Genomic DNA, 18,826 nt, shown 5'->3' with positions numbered 1-18,826 from the left:
TGTAAGAACTACAGTTCCTGCACAGGATGAGTAACATTTTCTTCTTCTTCGAGTAGTGTCCCTATGAGTGCGCCACTTCAGATGACTTCTAAGCAGTATCCCTAGAAGGAGGGCGGTTTTGGAACATGGCACAGAACTGAAAAACAATACTGCATCCTCCTTACCAGAGGATGTCGTGAACCTCCTTTCCAGAGGATGTTGTGAAGGCCAAGACTATAACAGGGTTCAAAAAAGAACTGGATAAGTTCATGGAGGATAGGTCCATCAATGACTATTTGCCAGGATGGGCGGGGATGGTGCCCCCTAACCTCTGTTTGCCAGAAGCTGGGAACAGGCGACAGCAGTTAGATCACTTGATGATTACCTCCTCTGTTTGTTCCCTCTGGGGCACCTGGCATTGACCACTGTTGGAAAACAGGATACTGGGCTAGATGGACTTTTGATCTGACCCAGTATGGCTGTTCTTATGCATCGCATCGGATCTGATGGCATGGAGCAGGGCACAATGTTTTGAAAAAAACCTATGGATTAAAGTTCATGTAGCGGCTCTACAAATCTCATATACTGGAATATTCTTCAAAAATGCAGTAGATGTTGCCTGCAAACTGGTTGAATGCACTCTCACCCCGTGCAGGGGGAGGGGCTGAGAACCTGAAGATTCATAACATCCGGAGATACAACCCAATATCCATTTTGAAAGCCTGTAAGCAGAAATAGGAGCCCCCTTAGACCTATCTGAGAAGGATATGAAGAGTCTAGATGATCTCAAACTGCTTAGTCATTCCTAGGTAGAAGGCTGAGGCCCTTCTAATTCCAGGGTATGGAAATAGGATTCCTGTTGAGAACTCTGAGATTTTGGAAAAAAAACACTGGCAGATGGATATATTGGTTAAGATGACAGACAATCTGATGCAACTTTTGGGAGGAACTTAGGATGCAAATGTAAAGATACCTTATTTAAAAAAAAACCATGATAAGGGGGGTATCTGCAATCAAGGCAACAATCTCCCTGACCCTACAGGACAACGTGATGGCAACTAAGGCGGCCATCTTTGTAGATAAAGAAAGAGAACAGGTCACCATTGGTTCAAATGGAGGTCTCGTGAGGCGGTTGAGAACCAGGTTGAGGTCCCAAGCCAGGATATGGGATGTCTAGTGTGTGGGAAGAGATTGCCCAGCCTCTTAAGCTGGATGATATCAGGTAGCAAAAATGGAGAATCCCTCAACAGTGGGAAGAAAGGCCGATATGGCGTCTAGGTGTATCTTGACTGAACTGATGGATATGAACTGAAGATGTCTTCAGATCCGGCAGGTAATCTAGAATGGGGAACTGATTCCAACTGGAGGTAGCGAAGGCCACACCATTGGATGAATCTCTTCCATTTCTGCAGATAGGTTGATTTTTTTCTATTGTTTAATAACACCTGCTGCACCTTCGTAGAGTAGCAAACATCTATTCCTGAGAACCATGCATAAGCCACACCCTGAGGTGCAGAACTGCCAGATTGGGGTGGAGCACGGAGATGAGGAGTGGTTGGACACAGAGCTGAAGCAGGTCTCGGTCAAGTAGGTATTACAAGTATAACTCTGGCCTTGTCCTGCTTGATCTTGTTCAGCACCCTTAGAATTAGGGACATTGGGGAAAAGGCATAGAACAGACTCTTCTTCCATGGTAGAAGGAAGGTGTCCCCCAGGGAGTGGTAATCCAGCTCCCCTGCCTTGACCCCTTCTCTGGAATATGCTGTGGAGAACCTGAGCAACCAGCTCCATTTCGTAGTCCTGGGAGAAGTCCTGTTGCTGCAGTGATCCAGATGCCCAGAAGATAGACTGCTGAAACCTGGATATGGTTGGTTATGCACCAGTTCCAGAGTTTTATAGCTTCACCACACAAGGAGTTGGATCTTGCTCCTCCCTGCTTGTTGATGTAAAACATGCTGGACATGTCCATCATGACCCTGATCATTTTTGCCTCTGTTGATGGCAGGAAATGGAGACAAGTGTTCCTGACCATCCTGAGCTTCAACAGGTTGATGTGGTGACTGGTTTCATGGACTGTCCACCTACCCTGAACTGTGAGGTTGGCTCCCCAACAAGAATCCTAACATAGATGAACTGGTTGTTAGAGTCACTGATGGGGTTGGGCGACAGAAAGGGATGCCTGCACAGACATGGAGTTATAGACTCATAGACTTTAAGGTCAGAAGGGACCATTATGATCATCTAGTCTGACCTCCTGCACAATGCAGGCCACAGAATCTCACCCACCCACTCCTGTAACAAACCCCTAACCTATGTCTGAGTTACTGAAGTCCCCAAATTGTGGTTTGAAGACCTCAAGCTGCAGAGAATCCTCCAGCAAGTGACCCGTGCCCCATGCTGTAGAGGAAGGCGAAAAACCTCCAGGGCCTCTGCCAATCTGCCCTGGAGGAAAATTCCTTCCCGACGCCAAATATGGCTATCAGTTAAACCCTGAGCATGTGGGCAAGACTCACCAGCCAGCACCCAGGAAAGTATTCTCTGTAGTAACTCAGATCCCACCCCATCTAACATCCCATCACAGACCACTGGGCATACTTACCTGCTGATAATCAAAGATTAATTGACAAATTAATTGCCAAAGTTAGGCTATCCCATAACACCATCCACTCCATAAACTTATCAAGCTTAGTCTTGAAGCCAGATATGTCTTTTGTCTCCACTACTCCCCTTGGAAGGCTGTTCCAGAACTTCACTCCTCTAATGGTTAGAAACCTTCATCTAATTTCAAGTCTAAACTTCTTAGTGTCCAGTTATATCCATTTGTTCTTGTGTCCACATTGGTAGTAAACTTAAATAATTACTCTCCCTCCCTAATTATCCCTCTGATATATTTATAAAGAGCAATCATATCCCCCCTCAACCTTCTTTTGGCTAGGCTAAACAAGCCAAGCTCTTGGAGTCTCCTTTCATAAGACAGGTTTTCCATTCCTCGGATCATCCTAGTAGCCCTTCTCTGTACCTGTTCCAGTTTGAATTCATCCTTCTTAAACATGGGAGACCAGAACTGCACACAGTATTCCAGATGAGGTACACCAGTGCCTTGTATAACGGTACTAACACCTCCTTATCTTTGCTGGAAATACCTCGCCTGATGCATCCTAAAACCGCATTAGCTTTTTTAAACGGCCATATCACATCGGTGGCTCATAGTCATCCTGTGATCAACCAATACTCCGAGGTCCTTCTCCTCCTCTGTTACTTCCAACTGATGTGTCCCCAATTTATAACTAAAATTCTTATTAATCCCTAAATGCATGACCTAACACTTTTCACTATTAAATGTCATCCTATTACTATTACTCCAGTTTACAAGGTCATCCAGATCTTCCTGTATGATATCCCGGTCCTTCTCTGTGTTAGCAATACCTCCCAGCTTTATGTCATCCGCAAACTTTATTAGCACATTCCCACTTTTTGTGCCAAGGTCAGTAATACAAAGATTAAATAAGATTGGTCCCAAAACTGATCCCTGAGGAACTCCACTAGTAACCTCCTTCCAGCCTGACAGTTCACCTTTCAGTACGACGCGTTGTAGTCTCCCCTTTAACCAGTTCCTTATCCACCTTTCAATTTTCATATTGATTACCATCTTTTCCAATTTAAACTAATAATTCCCCCGTGGAACCATATCAAATGCCTTACTGAAATTGAGGTTGATCCTTCCACCAATTTAGCAAGTTCTTTATGTGTAAGGAGATTGTTACCCTCCCGTCCAAGGTGTACCTGGTTGGAGAAGAGACAGCTCTTAGCCAATCCTGGAAGCAGTGGAAACATAGCCTTGCATGATTGGTCACAAGGTGCAATTTGCCATATGGCCCAAGAGTTGAAGACAGTTCCTTATTGTGGTTGTGAGCTTCCCTGAATTGTCCAACAGTCCTGACATGGCCAGAAATCTGTCTAAAGAGCAGTACGCTTTGGCTGTCACCAAGTCCAAGAACGCCCCTATAATCTGTATCCTTTGTACAGATACTAGTGTGGATTTCTTTATATTCAGTTGTAGGCCCAACTCTTTGAACAGAGCAAGCACCTTCTGGGTGAACGATAAGACTGCCTTGAAAGAATTGCCCTTGAGTAGCCAGTCATCAAGGTATGGGAGGACAAGAATGGCTTCCTGCCAAGGGTAAGCCACCACTACCACCAGAACCTTTGAAAATCCCACTGGAGCTGAGGGTAGGCCGAAGGGATGCATTCCATACTGGAAATGATTTTGGACTACAGTGAATCGTAGGTAGTTCCTGTGTGACAGTGGTGACACGTGGTGGTGGTGGTGGGGGAGATGGGGTATGTGGGGGGGTCACAAACCCCCTCCCGATTTGCTGCTTGCCTTGTACTGAGAATGCTCACATGGACTAAGCATGCTCAGTAGCACTGCTGAAGCCAGCTGCCTTCACTCCGCTGCCCCCACCTCCAATTGGCAGGCATGGGTCCATCTCTGCTGTGTGATGAGCGTATAGTTATATGGAAGTAGGCATCTGGTCAACTAAGGGATGAAAACCAATCCCCTTCTTCTAGTGAAGGATTTATAGTTGCCAAAGTCACCATCCTGAACTTTTGAGGTGTCACAAACTTGTTCGTCTGTCTCAGATCAGCTTCCAACCTCCATCCTTCTTTGGTACTAGGAAGTATTTTGAGTAGAACTCCCTGCCCCTGTAAGTGGACGGGACCACTTCCATTGCTCCTAATCGGAAGAAAGTCTCCACCTCTTGCCTTAGTAGAAGCTTGTGAGAGGGGTCTCTGAAGAGGGACAGGGAAGGGAGTGGAAGGGAAGAAGTGCCAGAAACTGCATGGCATAGCCTATGACCTCCAAGAGCCACTGGTGATTCACTCCAAAGCCTGGTGGAAATGGACAAGACAGTCTCCAAAGAGAAGGTTAAAGTACACAGGTTAAAGTAAAGTATCAGAGGAGCAGGAAGATTCAAACTCTCAACTCATCAAAACTACTATTTAGATGATGCTTGGGTGGTCATGAAGGGTGGTTGGTTGGCCCTCTTCCTTGAAATCAGTCTCTCTTTCTGAGGAGTTCTGCAGGTCTGTGGTACCCCAAGAACTGAGCATGGCACGATGTCTGAGCAGTCTGTGCCCTATTAAAATGTTTCTTGCTCATAAGGTATGTAAATGTCCAAGAAACAGAAAGTCATTCAGAGTGTATGAGAAAAACTTATGAACATCAAAGGGTTGATCCTCTACCGTGATCTGAACCTCTATCAGAAACCCTGAAAGTTCAAGTCATGATGTCCTGTGCATATTTACTGCTACGGAGATGGATCTGGCAGCAGGTGTCTGAGAGTCTAGGGACTCGGAGAGCTGTTCTGGCCAATAGCTCACTCTCCGCAACTATGGACTGGAATTCCTCCCTGCAGTTGTGTGGCAGATACTCAATAAATGCCATGAACTTGTTGTAATTAGTAAGGCTGTATTTGGCCATAACCACATGAGTTAGGTGGGGGATAGGAAAATAAAAGGCTGAATCCTTAAGGGGCACATAGTATTTCTTATCCGCCCTTTTGCACATTGGTGGAACAGTGGTCAGTGTCTGCCATGCCGTCTTAGCTGGAACCAGGAGAGCCTCGTTAACAGGTAGTGCTGGTCTGGAGGGTGTTGCTGACTGCAAAAATATCTAGCAGCTTGTGCTGTGGATTTTTGACCTCCTCCAGAGCGATCTGGAAGGTGTCCACTACCCTTCTAATTAAGTCCTGAAATTGTCTGAAGTTGTCAGCCATGGAAGGTGGTGGAGGCATAACTGCTTCTTTCGACGATGACAGTGAAATGGGAATCTCAGGGGTAACTTCCTCATTTGCCCTAGCCTCCTGCTTTTCAAACGTCTCCTCCTGTCATGAATGGGTACAGGAGGACGCGAAACCCTGGTCTCCCTGAGAGAAGGTATTCGTGGATTGTTGAATTGCTTGAGATAGGCAGGACACACATCACAGTATGGCCACTACAGGAGTCCATAAGGAACAGGGGTGGCATACAAGGTTGGTTCCACCATCCTTGGTGTCACACAAGGTCCTCTCTGTGCGAGGGCAGTTTCCCAAAGGGGTACATAAGAACTCTTGGCAGAAATTGAGGAGACCGATTGGGAGTTGTCCTCCTCTGCATCCTCCCATGGGGTACATCCAATGTAGATGAGGAGAGTCCTGTGTCACAGAGAGGCCACACAAAGACCGAGGTCTCAGTACTGAGATACAGGCGGTCCCAGACAACAGAGATTCTGGTTTGTCTGACACAGAGGTCCTTCAGGTATCAGAACTCCTGTGGCACTGGATGCCATAGCTGTAGGTGATGGTGCCAACAATGATGGGTGAACTGAGATGTTGTAGATGTCAGGCACTGATGCTTGCTCGGTACAGAGGTTACTTGTATAGACACTCCGAGCTGAGCTGTTTGCATTGGTACCAATAGCTGGATTAAGGTGCACAACACCAACAGCTCAGTAGAATGCCTTGGTGCCGATGGCAGTGCTGAGATGGATGGTACCCTGAGCTTACCATCCTTACTGGTGGAGGGTACAGTGCCCTAACAGAGCTGTGCCTCCTGTCCTTAGAGCTCCAGGCTTCGTGGTACCAAGGACAAGTCCTTGGCCTAAACGGTAATATCAGACACTGAGGACCTTGACAGGGACCTGGTCTTTTTTTGAAGCTGGCTCGTTAGAAAAAGTCTGCACTCTTCTTTTTGGGAGTCTTCCCAGTATCCAAAGATATCCCTTTCTTAGGGGAAGCATGCCCCGAATTTGATGGGGCACTGGAAGTATCTGGGGACAGATATATGGGGCAGTGGGGCGTGTCTCCTGACCTGGCTTACAGAGCAGTTGCAGGGAACGTTCCATAGCCAACAGTCTGAGCTTTATTTCCCTGCTCTTCCTAGCCCTGGACTTAAGGGCCAAACAGCAGGAACACTTCTGAGAGATGTGGGACTCCCCCAGGCAATGCATGCACTTGGAGTTTAGCCTCCTAGCAAGAGTGGTGGTGTCTGAAGCATGACAAACCAGGCATGCCCTGCCAGGAGAAGACGCATATTCCGGGATAAAAGGGAGGGGAAAACACAGTCTTCTCAGCTAAAATTAACTAATTATACTGAACACTAAACAGAAACCTACAACTATAAAGTAACTAACTAAGAAAGAGAAAAGGCCAAGAACGCTGTAGGAGGATAGTGTTCTGTCTCGGGCCAAGGCAGTAGAGGAGAAATTAAGGGTGATTCGTCCACGCACCCCTGGTGTCTGCCATGAAAAGGCACAGGGCACAGGCATGGGCTGAATGGACAGTGCTAGCTAGAAATCTATGATCAAGGGTTCAAGAGGCGCATGCGCACCACCTGAAGTGGAGCATCCACAGGGATACGACTAAGAAGGAACACTGTTTACAGCTTTCACAGTTTGCTGAATTAAAATAAGAGATTTTTACTTTACAGATTTAACAGAACCTCTGAGATTCAGTTCCATGTTTGTATTTCCAAGTTAATGGACTGAGAAGGGCAATAGTTTATGATTGATTTAACAATTAGTATAACAGAGGAATGTTGCTCAATAATTCTACTGATTATTTAATCTTATTCCAAAATATGTCTAATAAAATAATAATGTACTAAAATCTTTTCAATTACAAAAAAAATTCTTCCTTAGATACAGCACCCAGGGGATATAATCAAAATTATGTATGTTGCAACACAGTTGTTCATGCAGAAAAAAACAGATATTTAGAGTACCTCAGTATATCAGTGGCAAGTTACCATTAATGAGAACAGTTACAAAGACATTTATATTGTACACTAGGACGTGTGCAAGGTTGACTGCTCCTCAGTGCGCAGATGCAAAGTCCATGTGCAGGTGGCAGCATTTAAGTGACAAAGTTACACACCTCCTCTTCCTCTGCTTTGTCATTCAGGTCATTGTCATAAGAGGCGCTCAATGAAGTCGCCTTAGGCTCCAGGTAGCAGAGGGACAGAGCGAGAGGAAGGGAAAATGTGAGTGAGAAAGGAACAGACTGAAAAGCAGAGAGAAGCAGCAAAAAGATAAGGAGAAAAGAGGGAATGAATGAGGGAGAGGTGATAGGAACATAGTGTTGAAGACCAGGTGGGAGGTAGGAGATGCAAATCTCGGGGAGGCTAGGAAAACTGATGTAACCATCCTCATCAAGCAGTGAAAGGAAATTAGAAGCAAAGAGTTCGCTAAAGCTTAATGAAAAACTAAACTCAGTATCTTTGTAGTCAACTGTTTTATGGGGCTTTCCCTCTATTGCAGGAGAAGATTGGTGACTAACTGGGGGTCTCATAGGCTCCAAGATATTAGGCAATGTCACTTCATTTCCACTGTGAGTTGGTATTACTCTCATGGGGCTGCACTCCCAGCAATCTGAGGGGCTACGGACATATTCCTGAAAGGGATCTTCCTCTGAAATGTCCAAAAGCATGTCCATCTCAGGGATAGTTGGCAGGTTTGTGGGACAGGATGAAACACAGTGAAGGGGTGGTGATGGTGGATACATGTGAAGGGACTGAAGAAAAAAAAAAAAAGTCCAGCCACAGTTGAATACGAAAACACAACAAAATGTAAGTTTGTTGGCAGAAAGAATGCACAAGAAGAGAGGAAAAAAAGAAATTGTTAGTTAGTGAAACCTTTTACTCAGAAGTAGAGCCAGCACTACCAATGCAATATAAAAGCCGAATAAAAATTGAAAAGCCCCATGTAATTTAAAAAATTAGCCCATTTGTCCAGTTTTAAGAATTCTGAATCTGAACCCATTACACATTTTTTGTTTTAAGGTTGTGACCAACTTTGCACTTTTGAACGGTAGTAAGTGCAGTCACTTACAACTGGTGGGAGCAAACAAATGTTCAAAGCTTTGGCAGAAAGTTCATGGTATACAGCAGCACGTAAAAAAGACAAGCAGACACTTTGATCCTAGGATTTACTACCATTTCTTCTGGAATTTAAAAACAGCAAAAAAAAAAAGAAAGAAATAGTATTTAGAAAATGCTATTTGCAGAGCTCGTACATGTAGCAAGCTACACTGAATACCTTCATAAAACATGCAAGCCCTTCCCAAACCACTGAGCTTTTCCATCCCATGGCTGAGGAATTTTTCTTGGTTGCATAATCTATCCTAAGGTGCCCCAGCTTTGTGACTCTGAGGGACCACACTGGTATCTTGCCAGGAGCCAGAATTTGCATATTAATTTACCTAAATACAAGTTTTCATCAAATGTAGAACTGTGCACATCTTCCTTGACTGACTAGAAGTTAACTGTTTAAGTTCCCTGACAATAAAAACATGAGGCTGTTCATGTTGGTCTCACATTGCCGTTATAGGATGAGGGGGGCAGGGCTGTAAGCTGCATTGGGAGACTCGACGGCCCAAATGTTGTGCCCTGGGCAGTGATTTGGGTACCCTTTGCCTAATTCACAAAAATGCAGTTTTCAAAATGAAAATTCCTTAAGGTTTTTTAAAAAAACGATAGCAATGGAAATTTCTGGATGTCTGCCAGGAAAAACAGGAATACATGTCAGAGAAGATACACAGACTATTTCTGAACTCCAAAGCTTGAGCTTACATTTTGGAAAGAGGTGTTGGCACAAATACTGATGTGAAAGCACACAAAACAAAATCCAAATTAAAGTTTATGATCTCCTTCTTGCTAACTCCAATAAATAAGACAAGTAAATGGCCACTTGCATTACAATTTCTCCACTATCAACAAACTCAACTTTCCCTGGAAAGCTGTGTATCAGTTCTACATGGAAATTCTTTTAATAAGTTAATGTGTTTCTATAACTGATACTGATGTATAAAAGGACAGCTTAAAAGATTTTTGCAGTTGGCAAATAAAGCAAGCACCATGTTAAGCACTGAAATTTACTTGAAAAAGACAAAATATATACAACCAAATAACAGGTTGTGTATGATACCAGATATACTAGCACAATTTTTTGAAGCTTGTTCAGAGTCAAAATTATATAAACTAGCTAAATGTGGCTTAAAGTAAGTTAAGAGAAAGTTCAATTTGAACAATTATATACCGGAAGTCTTTACGTCGTGCCTAATTATGGCAAATTAACTTGTAGCAACAATTAAAAGAAAAAATTCACAAAATTGAATGTCACACATGCAAATTTGCAATTTGTTGCTCCCTTTTGGTTATATAAAATACGCTGTGTGTGTATATATTGATTAAACATAAAGGAGGAGTTTGAAATAATTTATTAACAATATCTTCTAGTATGCTGCTTCTTATTTTTAAAGACATACAACTCCACTTTAAATGTTAGTTAAGAGTTATCTTTACTGTTACAATCCATCATACCTTTTCATCCTGGGTTAATTCCAGTTGTGGAATTTTAGTTGGGCTTCCATCCTTATCTCTGCCTTCGCCATTTTTTAACTTGGTCTGTCCAACAGCTTCATCGTCAAAGACCATTTCACCAGCAGGTCCCACTGTGGTAGCAGAAAAGTCCCTTAGCAGACTTTGGTCTGTGATACCCACAGGAGCTATTAGAGAACAGAAAATTTTGGTTATTCTGGGTATGTTGGAAAGTTTTATTTTCACGACTTCTGAACATAAAATACTCTGTTTCACATCGGCTTAGCCATTTAGGGATAAGAACAAACCAGGGGAAAACTCTGTAACTGAACAGTAAATGAAGTTATGATAACACCCCAAGTGTATGATTCTAACTGCATTTATACAACTGGCAATGGGTAACTGTTCCTAATTGTGATGTGTGTGTACTATACAGAGAAAATACTATAGTCAAGTAGCCATTTAAAAAATCATCACATATCTGGTAACAACATAAACCACAAGAACAAAGAAGGCTGTACATATCATTATATACCCATGATAAAAACCATCTTGCACAAATTTGATATTTTCAGTATATTCTGTTTTCAGCTAATACAGAAACACCATGCGAATATAGTTCTCTCAAAGTATTTTTACTTCTGAACACAGAGAAAATCAGGCACTGTAGAAACACACAAAGTTCAACATAAAAAAGTTACACTTTTTCAAACTTTGTATCTTGAGAGAAACTTGAGTTTTTTCTTTTATCCAATTTGGTTTACCCATTCCTGTTAGCTAGTTACTGGCAATACTTAATATGTATATTTGATGTATGATGTAACAAACACAAAAGGCATTAGAGATACTGAATCAATTTTATTCTGACAGCTAGAATCACTATAATAGTGTTAACCAGCAGGAGGAGCTCTAAGACCAGCTGGCTCAGCCAAAACACTGGCAATAATGCAGCAGACATTCAACCTGAAATTAAAAATGTTTAAATAAGTTAGGGTGAGCAGACAGCAAGTATGAAAAATCAGGATGAGGGTGAGGGGTAATAAGGGCCTATATAAGACAAATCCCCAAATATTGGGACTGTAAAAAAAAATCGGGACATCTGGTCACCATAAAATAAGTACACCCTTGAGAAGAGATGCAAGAGAACAGTGAAAAGTGGCCAGAAGAATAAATATACATGGGTGAAGAATTCTGACAGGATTACACAAGCCAAGAAAGCTAACAGAAATGGTAGCTGTGACAGAGTGGGAATTTTTCATAATATTTTGTATGAATATTGTGTGTGCCTCAGTTTCCCCTGCATGGGGCCTAATTAACTAGGTGGTGGGAAAAGGCTGTTTTCCTTTGTAGAGATACAGGTTTGACCGACTCGTAGCTGCCTGGGGCCTGGCCCCCATGACCATGGAGAGTTCGAGAAGACAATGGCCACTCCAATTGCCCAAGCATTTGGCACCTAGCAATTAATGACATGGATGGCCCCCCCTACTTAGGAAGCCAGCCAGATTTGACCAGCTGGAAAACAAAGGGTTAAGGAGGAGGGCACGGTGACAATGTTTGCCTGGGAACAAGAACAAAGGACTGAGGAGGGGCCAGATGGGAGTGTTGACTGCTGGAAGCAGGATGCTCCAGGACTGGGACTAACAAGGGGTCATCTGATCTTAAACATTTGATTGGCTTGAAGTTGCAAAATTACCCAAGAAAGTTTTACTGACTTAGTGTCAACCAAGACGAGAATGTCTTGCAGTGCACGTTACAGGGGAAGATTGTCAAAGGCACAAATGTCAGTTAGGTGCCTAATTCCCATTAAAAGTCAGTGAGAATTTAAACTCCTTATTTTATCGGGTGCCTGGGAAAGTGATTTATGCCGGTGCTCTTTTGCAGAAGCCAGTCACACCTCTCAGAAGCCAGTCACAAAGATTTGAGGGGTCTTTTACAAAGAAGATGCTTGGGAGTTTACAGCAGAGAGTCAAAGCTCACTCTGGTTACCCATGGTTTTCAGAACCCAAAGCTGTGGTAACTTAACTGTTTCACTCCAGGTGATGTCAGGATTAAATCAATGGGAACACAGTGCTTCCGGCTGATGAAAGATTAGTACAAGTAAGCATGATCTTATCTAAAACTACTATTGATTAGATTTAAGCACACACAGACATAAGCAATAGGTTTAGAACATCCAATAATTATACTTCTACCCCGATATAACGCAACCCGATATAACAAATTCGGATATAACACGGTAAAGCAGTGCTCTGGGGCGGCGGGGCTAAGCGCTCTGGCGGATCAAAGCAAGTTCATTGTAACACGGTTTGACCTATAACGCGGTAAGATTCTTTTGGCTCCCAAGGACAGCATTATATCTGGGTAGAGGTGTACCTAAAATCTGAGATGGTATTGAGTAATTAGTAGCAGGCCAGCGATGGCTGGTCGCTTCCCAGTTGGGGAGTATGGGGGTCAGGAAAAAGTCTCTCGGGACAGCTTAAGAGAACTGCTCCAAAGCACACACTATTATCTAGTCTTTTTATAAACTATTTTTTACAACACACATAGCTCATACTGACCCCTACTGGGTCATCACTTCTCCTAACTTCAATCAACTACTTATCAACAAAACATTTCTAACAATCTTAACCATAATAAGCGTCTATATCAAAGTCCTCCAAACTCAAGGTCTCCATCCATTTATTTTCTTTCAGTCTCATAATTTGCTGACCCTTTTCTCCCCTCCTCGCATTCTGATTAGCAGAAACTGCAAGCCTGCAGCTAATATTTGACCTTGCCTCCAAAAGCCCTGCTTGTCTAAATTAACCCTTAACTATGTGGTGTTCTATTTTATTAATTAATGGGGGCTGAATGCACACAATATGGCTGCAATTAGCTTGATCAAATTCTGGGTAGGACATGCCTCAGTTCCAGGGTAACACTCACCAGAGCACTCTTGGATGAAGGCCGCTCTATTCTGAGAGGGTCCTCAGTGCCTGCATCAAAGTGATATCTCATGAACTGGTCTTATAAGAAAAGTTTCAGGCAAGTGTCTCTGAGTTCATTTTCAAAGTAATCTATAGGTTGAGCACTTCAACGATATGCCCCCTCACTTAAACAAAATAAACATGGTATGCCATCACTAAGAAGCATGGCTGACTCACATGAAGGGCACTATTCAAAACTGGAGGATCTGGGCTCAGTCATTACGGCTGGAGCTCAGTACCTAGTTTATTAAAAAAAACAAACAAAACAAAAAACCAACCAAAGTTATCAAAAGACCTGTCAACTAACTACAACTAAAGTAGCTGAGTTCAACTACAGTAACGGCTAACTCATACAAACAAAGCTAGCCAAGTTGCAGGAGATAAAGACATCCCCATGTGCAGTAAGAAGGAACTCAGGGGAGGCTGGCCTCACTCCACCCCTTATGCCACCAATTGGAGTGTGTGTGTGTGTGTGGGGGGGGAATGGTGTGACATCACTCAAGGTGCAGGTGGAACCCAATGCAAGTTGCTAGCCAAAGGATTTCAATCTCGAGAGCACGGGGTATATACTTACCAACAATGGAACACATAAGGACAATCACTCAAGGAAGAACATGAGATACTTTACAGGGGTGCTGAGGATGATTAGTTCATATCTGTACAGTGCTACGAAAATGTGAAGTATTGTGTACCCAACATATAACGACGACACTTAAGGCCAAGTATTTCCATTCTAATAGATCTTTAGTTTAGTATAGCTTCCTCAAACCTTTACTATTACTGTGGTTTGTTGAAAATAGATTTTGATCTGAACAAGTCATATTTAAAAAGACTGCACATATGCATCAATTTTTTATGCATTCATATGAACGTTGAGTAGAATTTTTCAATCAATATACAAATACATATGGAATATGATCTATACTGGGGTGGGCAAACTTTTTGGCCCAATGGCCACATCTGAGTGGGGCCATGAATGTAGGGCTGGGGCAGGGGGTTGGGGTGCAGAAGGGGCCAGCAGGGGGCTAGAGTGCAGGAGGGGTGCGGGGTACAGGAAGGGTTCGGGATGTGGGGCAGAGGGCTAGGGTGCAGGAGGCGTGCAGGGAGGGTTCAGCACTGCTTACCAGGAGCAGCTCTGGGGTGGCAGCGGTGCACAGCAAGGCTCAGGCAGCATCTCTGCCTGCCCTGGCCCCACACTGTGCTGCTCCCGGAAGTGGCTGGCACCACATGCCTGCAGCTCCTGTGGGGAGGGGCAGAGGGCTCTATGCGCTGCCCTCACCTGCAGGTACCTCCCCCGAAGCTCCCATTGGCCGCGGGTCCCCATTCCTGGCCAATGGGAGCTGCAGGGTGCGGGGCCTCTAGGCGAAGGCAGTGCACAGAGCCCTCTGGCCCCGCCCCCAGGGGCCGCAGGTACATGGTGCCATCTGCTTCTGGGAACGGTGCAGGACCCGCGGTGCCATGGGTGTGGCAATCCCGGGGGCCGTAGTTTGCTCACCCCGATCTATATGCTGATTCCAAAATATCTTTTAATGTATATACTGAATGAAGTAAAGCTTCACTACAGCCACTGCCTCATTAGCACCGGTGTATCAGAGCATATTTAGTGTTTTAGCTGACAGGATAGACCAGGGGTGGGGAAACTACAGCCCGCGGCCAGATTCGGCCCACAAGCCATTTTAAGCTGGCCCGCAGGCCGCATCTGCAACTCAGCCCCACCCCAGCTGGGGAGCTGGGTCGGGGCTGGACCACACAGCTCAGACCCGCTCTGGCTGGGGGCCGCACAAGTGACTCGCCCCCGCTCCGGCCTGGGCGTCGCACCATGCAGCTCCCAGAGCTGCAGCATGGCCCCTCTCCAGCTTCTACACGCTCCAATGGGAGCTGTAGGGGCGGTACCTGCAGCTGGGGCAGCAAGCAGAGCCACCTGGCCGCACCTCCATGTAAGAGCCGGAGAAGGGACATGCCACTGCAGCTCCTGTGGGGAGGGGCAGAGGGCTCTATTTGTTATATTATTCATTGCCCTTAATAATAATTCTATTATTATTAAGGGCAATGAATAATATAACAAATAGAATTATTAACCAGCTAAAGAGATTTTCATGTACAATTATGTAGTACTGATCATTTTGTTATTAAACCCCAGTTTGGGGTTCTTAGTAAAGTAAGATCATAAACTAATCTCCAGAATTACTCCTTTTCAGAAAAAAAGGAGAAGCAGAAGAGAAAAAGTAGCACAGAGTACAGAAGGCCAAAGAAAAGCCTGAAAGGTAGGTAAAGGGGATAGTAAATGAATGATCGGACAGAGAGGAAAGGGGTGGAGGGAGGAGAGAGAGAGAGAGAGAGAGCGCGCGCGCGCATACGCGCGAGAGAGTGTAGCCTACCCCTGGGTTACCACATGATAAAGATATACATAATGAGTCAGTAATACAAGAAACCTATAGGTCCAAGCTTAAATGCTGAGCGTAAGAATGAGGCCAAGCAGCTTTACCATAGTTCTTCAGTATAGTTAGCAGAAGTGAGTTAACCAGCAGTCACCCTAAGTCACAAGACAGAGTTTTGCAATATCTGATTTTGCTGAAACTAAGTATAAAACTGCTGATAGGTAACTGCAACAAGCCAGTTGGTACCAGTTTAGGGTATTTTTAGATAGGAACATCATCAGATGCCCAACCACATATTCCTATAGTAACCAGTTGATGTATATGCTTATAAGCTTGGGATAATTAATATACTAACCTATAGGATAAGGACACCCCAACATTATTAGGATGAGGAAGTTTAGATATGGAAAAGGATGGACATTCTTGTGCATATTCATGGCAGCCGTGAAGGCCTTTACAACAACTAAGAGAATGTTAGGTGTCCTTATGGATGCTCCACTCTATGTGCGCATGCACCCCATGCACCTCACATCGGAGATTTGAGGTAGCAGTGTCTGTTCGGCTGTGCACATGCCTCCTGCAGCCTCTTGTCCAGCACCGTGGCTATACAGAGCTGTGCATCCAAATTGCCCTCAATTCCTTCTCTACTGCAGAGCTCCACTGTAAAGAACTCCAAATCAGAAGGGAGGAGGATTGGTAGTGGAGCACTCATAGGGGGACATCTCAAAAAACCACAGTTACTGCACAGGGTGAGTAACCTTCTCTTCTTCGATTAGTATCCTATAGGTGCTCCTATCCAGGTGACTACTGAGTAGTACTCTCTACGGAGGGGTGGGGCTTCAGAGTTGAGTCTAATATTGAAGATAGTACAGTAGAGCCAAACATGGCATCAGAAGCTGAGGTGTGAGTAAGTGCATAGAGTTCACAAAATGTATGAATGGAGGTCCAAGTCATGGTTCTACATATTTTTGTGATGGGAACATCCTTAAGAAAGACTACTGAAGTAGAGAAAGATCTCATGGAATGAGTTAATACTCTAGAAGAAGGTTGAAGACCATGAGACTGATAGCAGTAGGTAATGCAGTCAGATATCCATCTAGAGTGCCTTTGCTTGGAAACTGGAGATTCCTTAGTTCTGTCCACAATGGAGAGAAACAAGCTGGGAGATTTTCCAAAGGGCTTAGTCCTGTCTAGGTAGACGGCTAATGCCCTCCTGACATCAAGTGTATGTAATGCCGCATCTCCTTTATCTTGGTGTGACTTAGGGAAGAAAACTGGAAAAAGGATAGGTTGATCTATGTGGAAGTCCAAGGACACCTTTGGTAAGAACTTAGGATGTGGTCACAAGATGACCTTATCCTTAAAAAAAGGCTTTGAAGGGCGTATATGCCATTAGAGCCCCATTTCTACAACTCTTCAAACAGAAATAATGGCTACAAGATAGGCTGCTTTCATAGACAAGTATAGAAGGGAGCAGGGTAGCCAGAGGTTCAAAAGGGGGGTTGGGGGCTGTATGGCATCTGAGCACCAAGTTGAGATCCCATGCCAGTGTAGGGTATCTGACTTCTGGGAAGGGGTTCTCCAGTCCCTGGAGAAACCTCCTGAACTTCAGGACCAGACTTCAAAGAGAAACTGCTGAGCTCCAGTTCATCTGCAAATTTGACACCATCAGCTCAGGATTAAACAAAGACTGAATGGCTAGCCAACTACAAAAGCAGTTTCTCCTCCCTTGGGTTTTCACACCTCAACTGCTAGAAGAGGGCCTCATCCTCCCTGATTGAATTAACCTCGTTATCTCTAGCCTGCTTCTTGCTTGCTTATATATACCTGCCCCTGGAAATTTCCACTACATGCATCCGATGAAGTGGGTATTCATCCACGAAAGCTCATGCTCCAATACATCTGTTAGTCTATAAGGTGACACAGGACTCTTTGCTGCTTTTATTTGGATAATTGTTCATCAACACATTTTTTATTGGTATCTGGCCTGACTTGAGCAAACTGAAGGGATTTTAGCTTTTAGTGAATTAAAATCTATGCAGTAATAGATTCCCAGTACATCTGTTTTAATCTAAACAAAGCAAATTCAGTTTGAGCTAAGGTTATTTTATTAATTTCATATCAGAGATTGGAGTTTATCTGAAGAGGGAGAATCAGCATAGCTGAGGTCTGCCTCATTGGCTTTTTCATTACATTCGTCAGTTCAGTCTGCCTCGCTCTTTTGTGAGAGAGGTAAAATATTATCCTGTTCCTTAAATATGACTTGAAAGTGTCTTATAAGTCCAACTGTGAAACTGAAGGGCTGTTGTTGGTCTTAAAGGAAAATTGTATTTTTTCTTCTACAAGCTTTTTACACTAAAGTCATATTTTCAGGGGGAGGGGGCAGGGGAAGGGAGTCAGTCTCGAAAATAATTGATTGAAAAAAGAGGGATCATCTTTGTTGGGGGTTACAAGAATATATGTAACAATGGAGATGCAAACTTTAACTATTACAAATCTTCCCTCCATGTCTTTGCCAGTTGATAGGATTTGTGTACTCAGGTTTTTTTTTTTTTTTTTTTTTTTTAAACGGAACAGGATTGACACTTCCACCCCCCTAGACTTGGCTGAGTAATTACCACAAATGCCATCACCAATCCAGCCTTTAAGCTTTTCAGGCTCAGACTCAATGAGGTGTGTTTCGTGGAGAAATATAATACCAGCTTTCAAGTTTCCTAAGTGAGACACCGTTTTTCCCTTTCATAGGGTGACCAATTCCTTTTATGTTCCAAGAAACACATGTAAGTAAATTAGCCACAGGTACTCACAGGGGGAAGTGTCCCAGCAAACATTTTATGCTGTGCCCACCAAAACTTAGGGCTATGGGTAGGGTGAGGTATATCTAGGGGAATTCATGAGTTTAGACAGAGAAGAGAAGCTAGAGGGGCTTAGCATTAGTTGAGGGTTGGGGAGCAACAGGCTCTTTCTAGGACCAGGTCTGTATCAAGGTGTAAGAAAAGTATCTTAGACAAAAATTCTACTGGCTTGTCCTTTTCTACTTCCTCAGGGTACCCAGCCACTCTCAAATCTTCTGGACTGGCCTTCCAGGTCATTGATTTCATCATGTAGCTTTTGGATCAGACGTTGTTTGTGTCTAGTGATCCTAAC

The 18,826-nt window shown here is 43.9% G+C and overlaps 1 protein-coding gene across 20 annotated transcripts in view; it reads right to left on the bottom strand.

Moving 5' to 3' along the window:
• The window catches only part of EPB41L2 (erythrocyte membrane protein band 4.1 like 2), a 270,772-nt gene that overhangs the window by 25,615 nt on the left and 226,331 nt on the right, over positions 1-18,826 (bottom strand). For 19 of the 20 annotated variants that reach the window (XM_039530116.1, XM_039530131.1, XM_039530132.1 and 16 more), the window contains one exon: positions 10,339-10,523. In XM_039530116.1, the coding sequence (XP_039386050.1) occupies positions 10,339-10,523 (185 nt within the window). Of the gene's footprint in view, positions 1-7,895; positions 8,532-10,338; positions 10,524-18,826 lie in introns of all 20 variants that reach the window. The other variant, XM_039530136.1, reaches the window with a different exon arrangement.

This window comes from Mauremys reevesii, linkage group 3, assembly GCF_016161935.1.
Source record: "Mauremys reevesii isolate NIE-2019 linkage group 3, ASM1616193v1, whole genome shotgun sequence".
Taxonomy (NCBI): Eukaryota; Metazoa; Chordata; order Testudines; family Geoemydidae; genus Mauremys; species Mauremys reevesii.
This window is presented reverse-complemented; position numbering and strand designations above follow the sequence as displayed.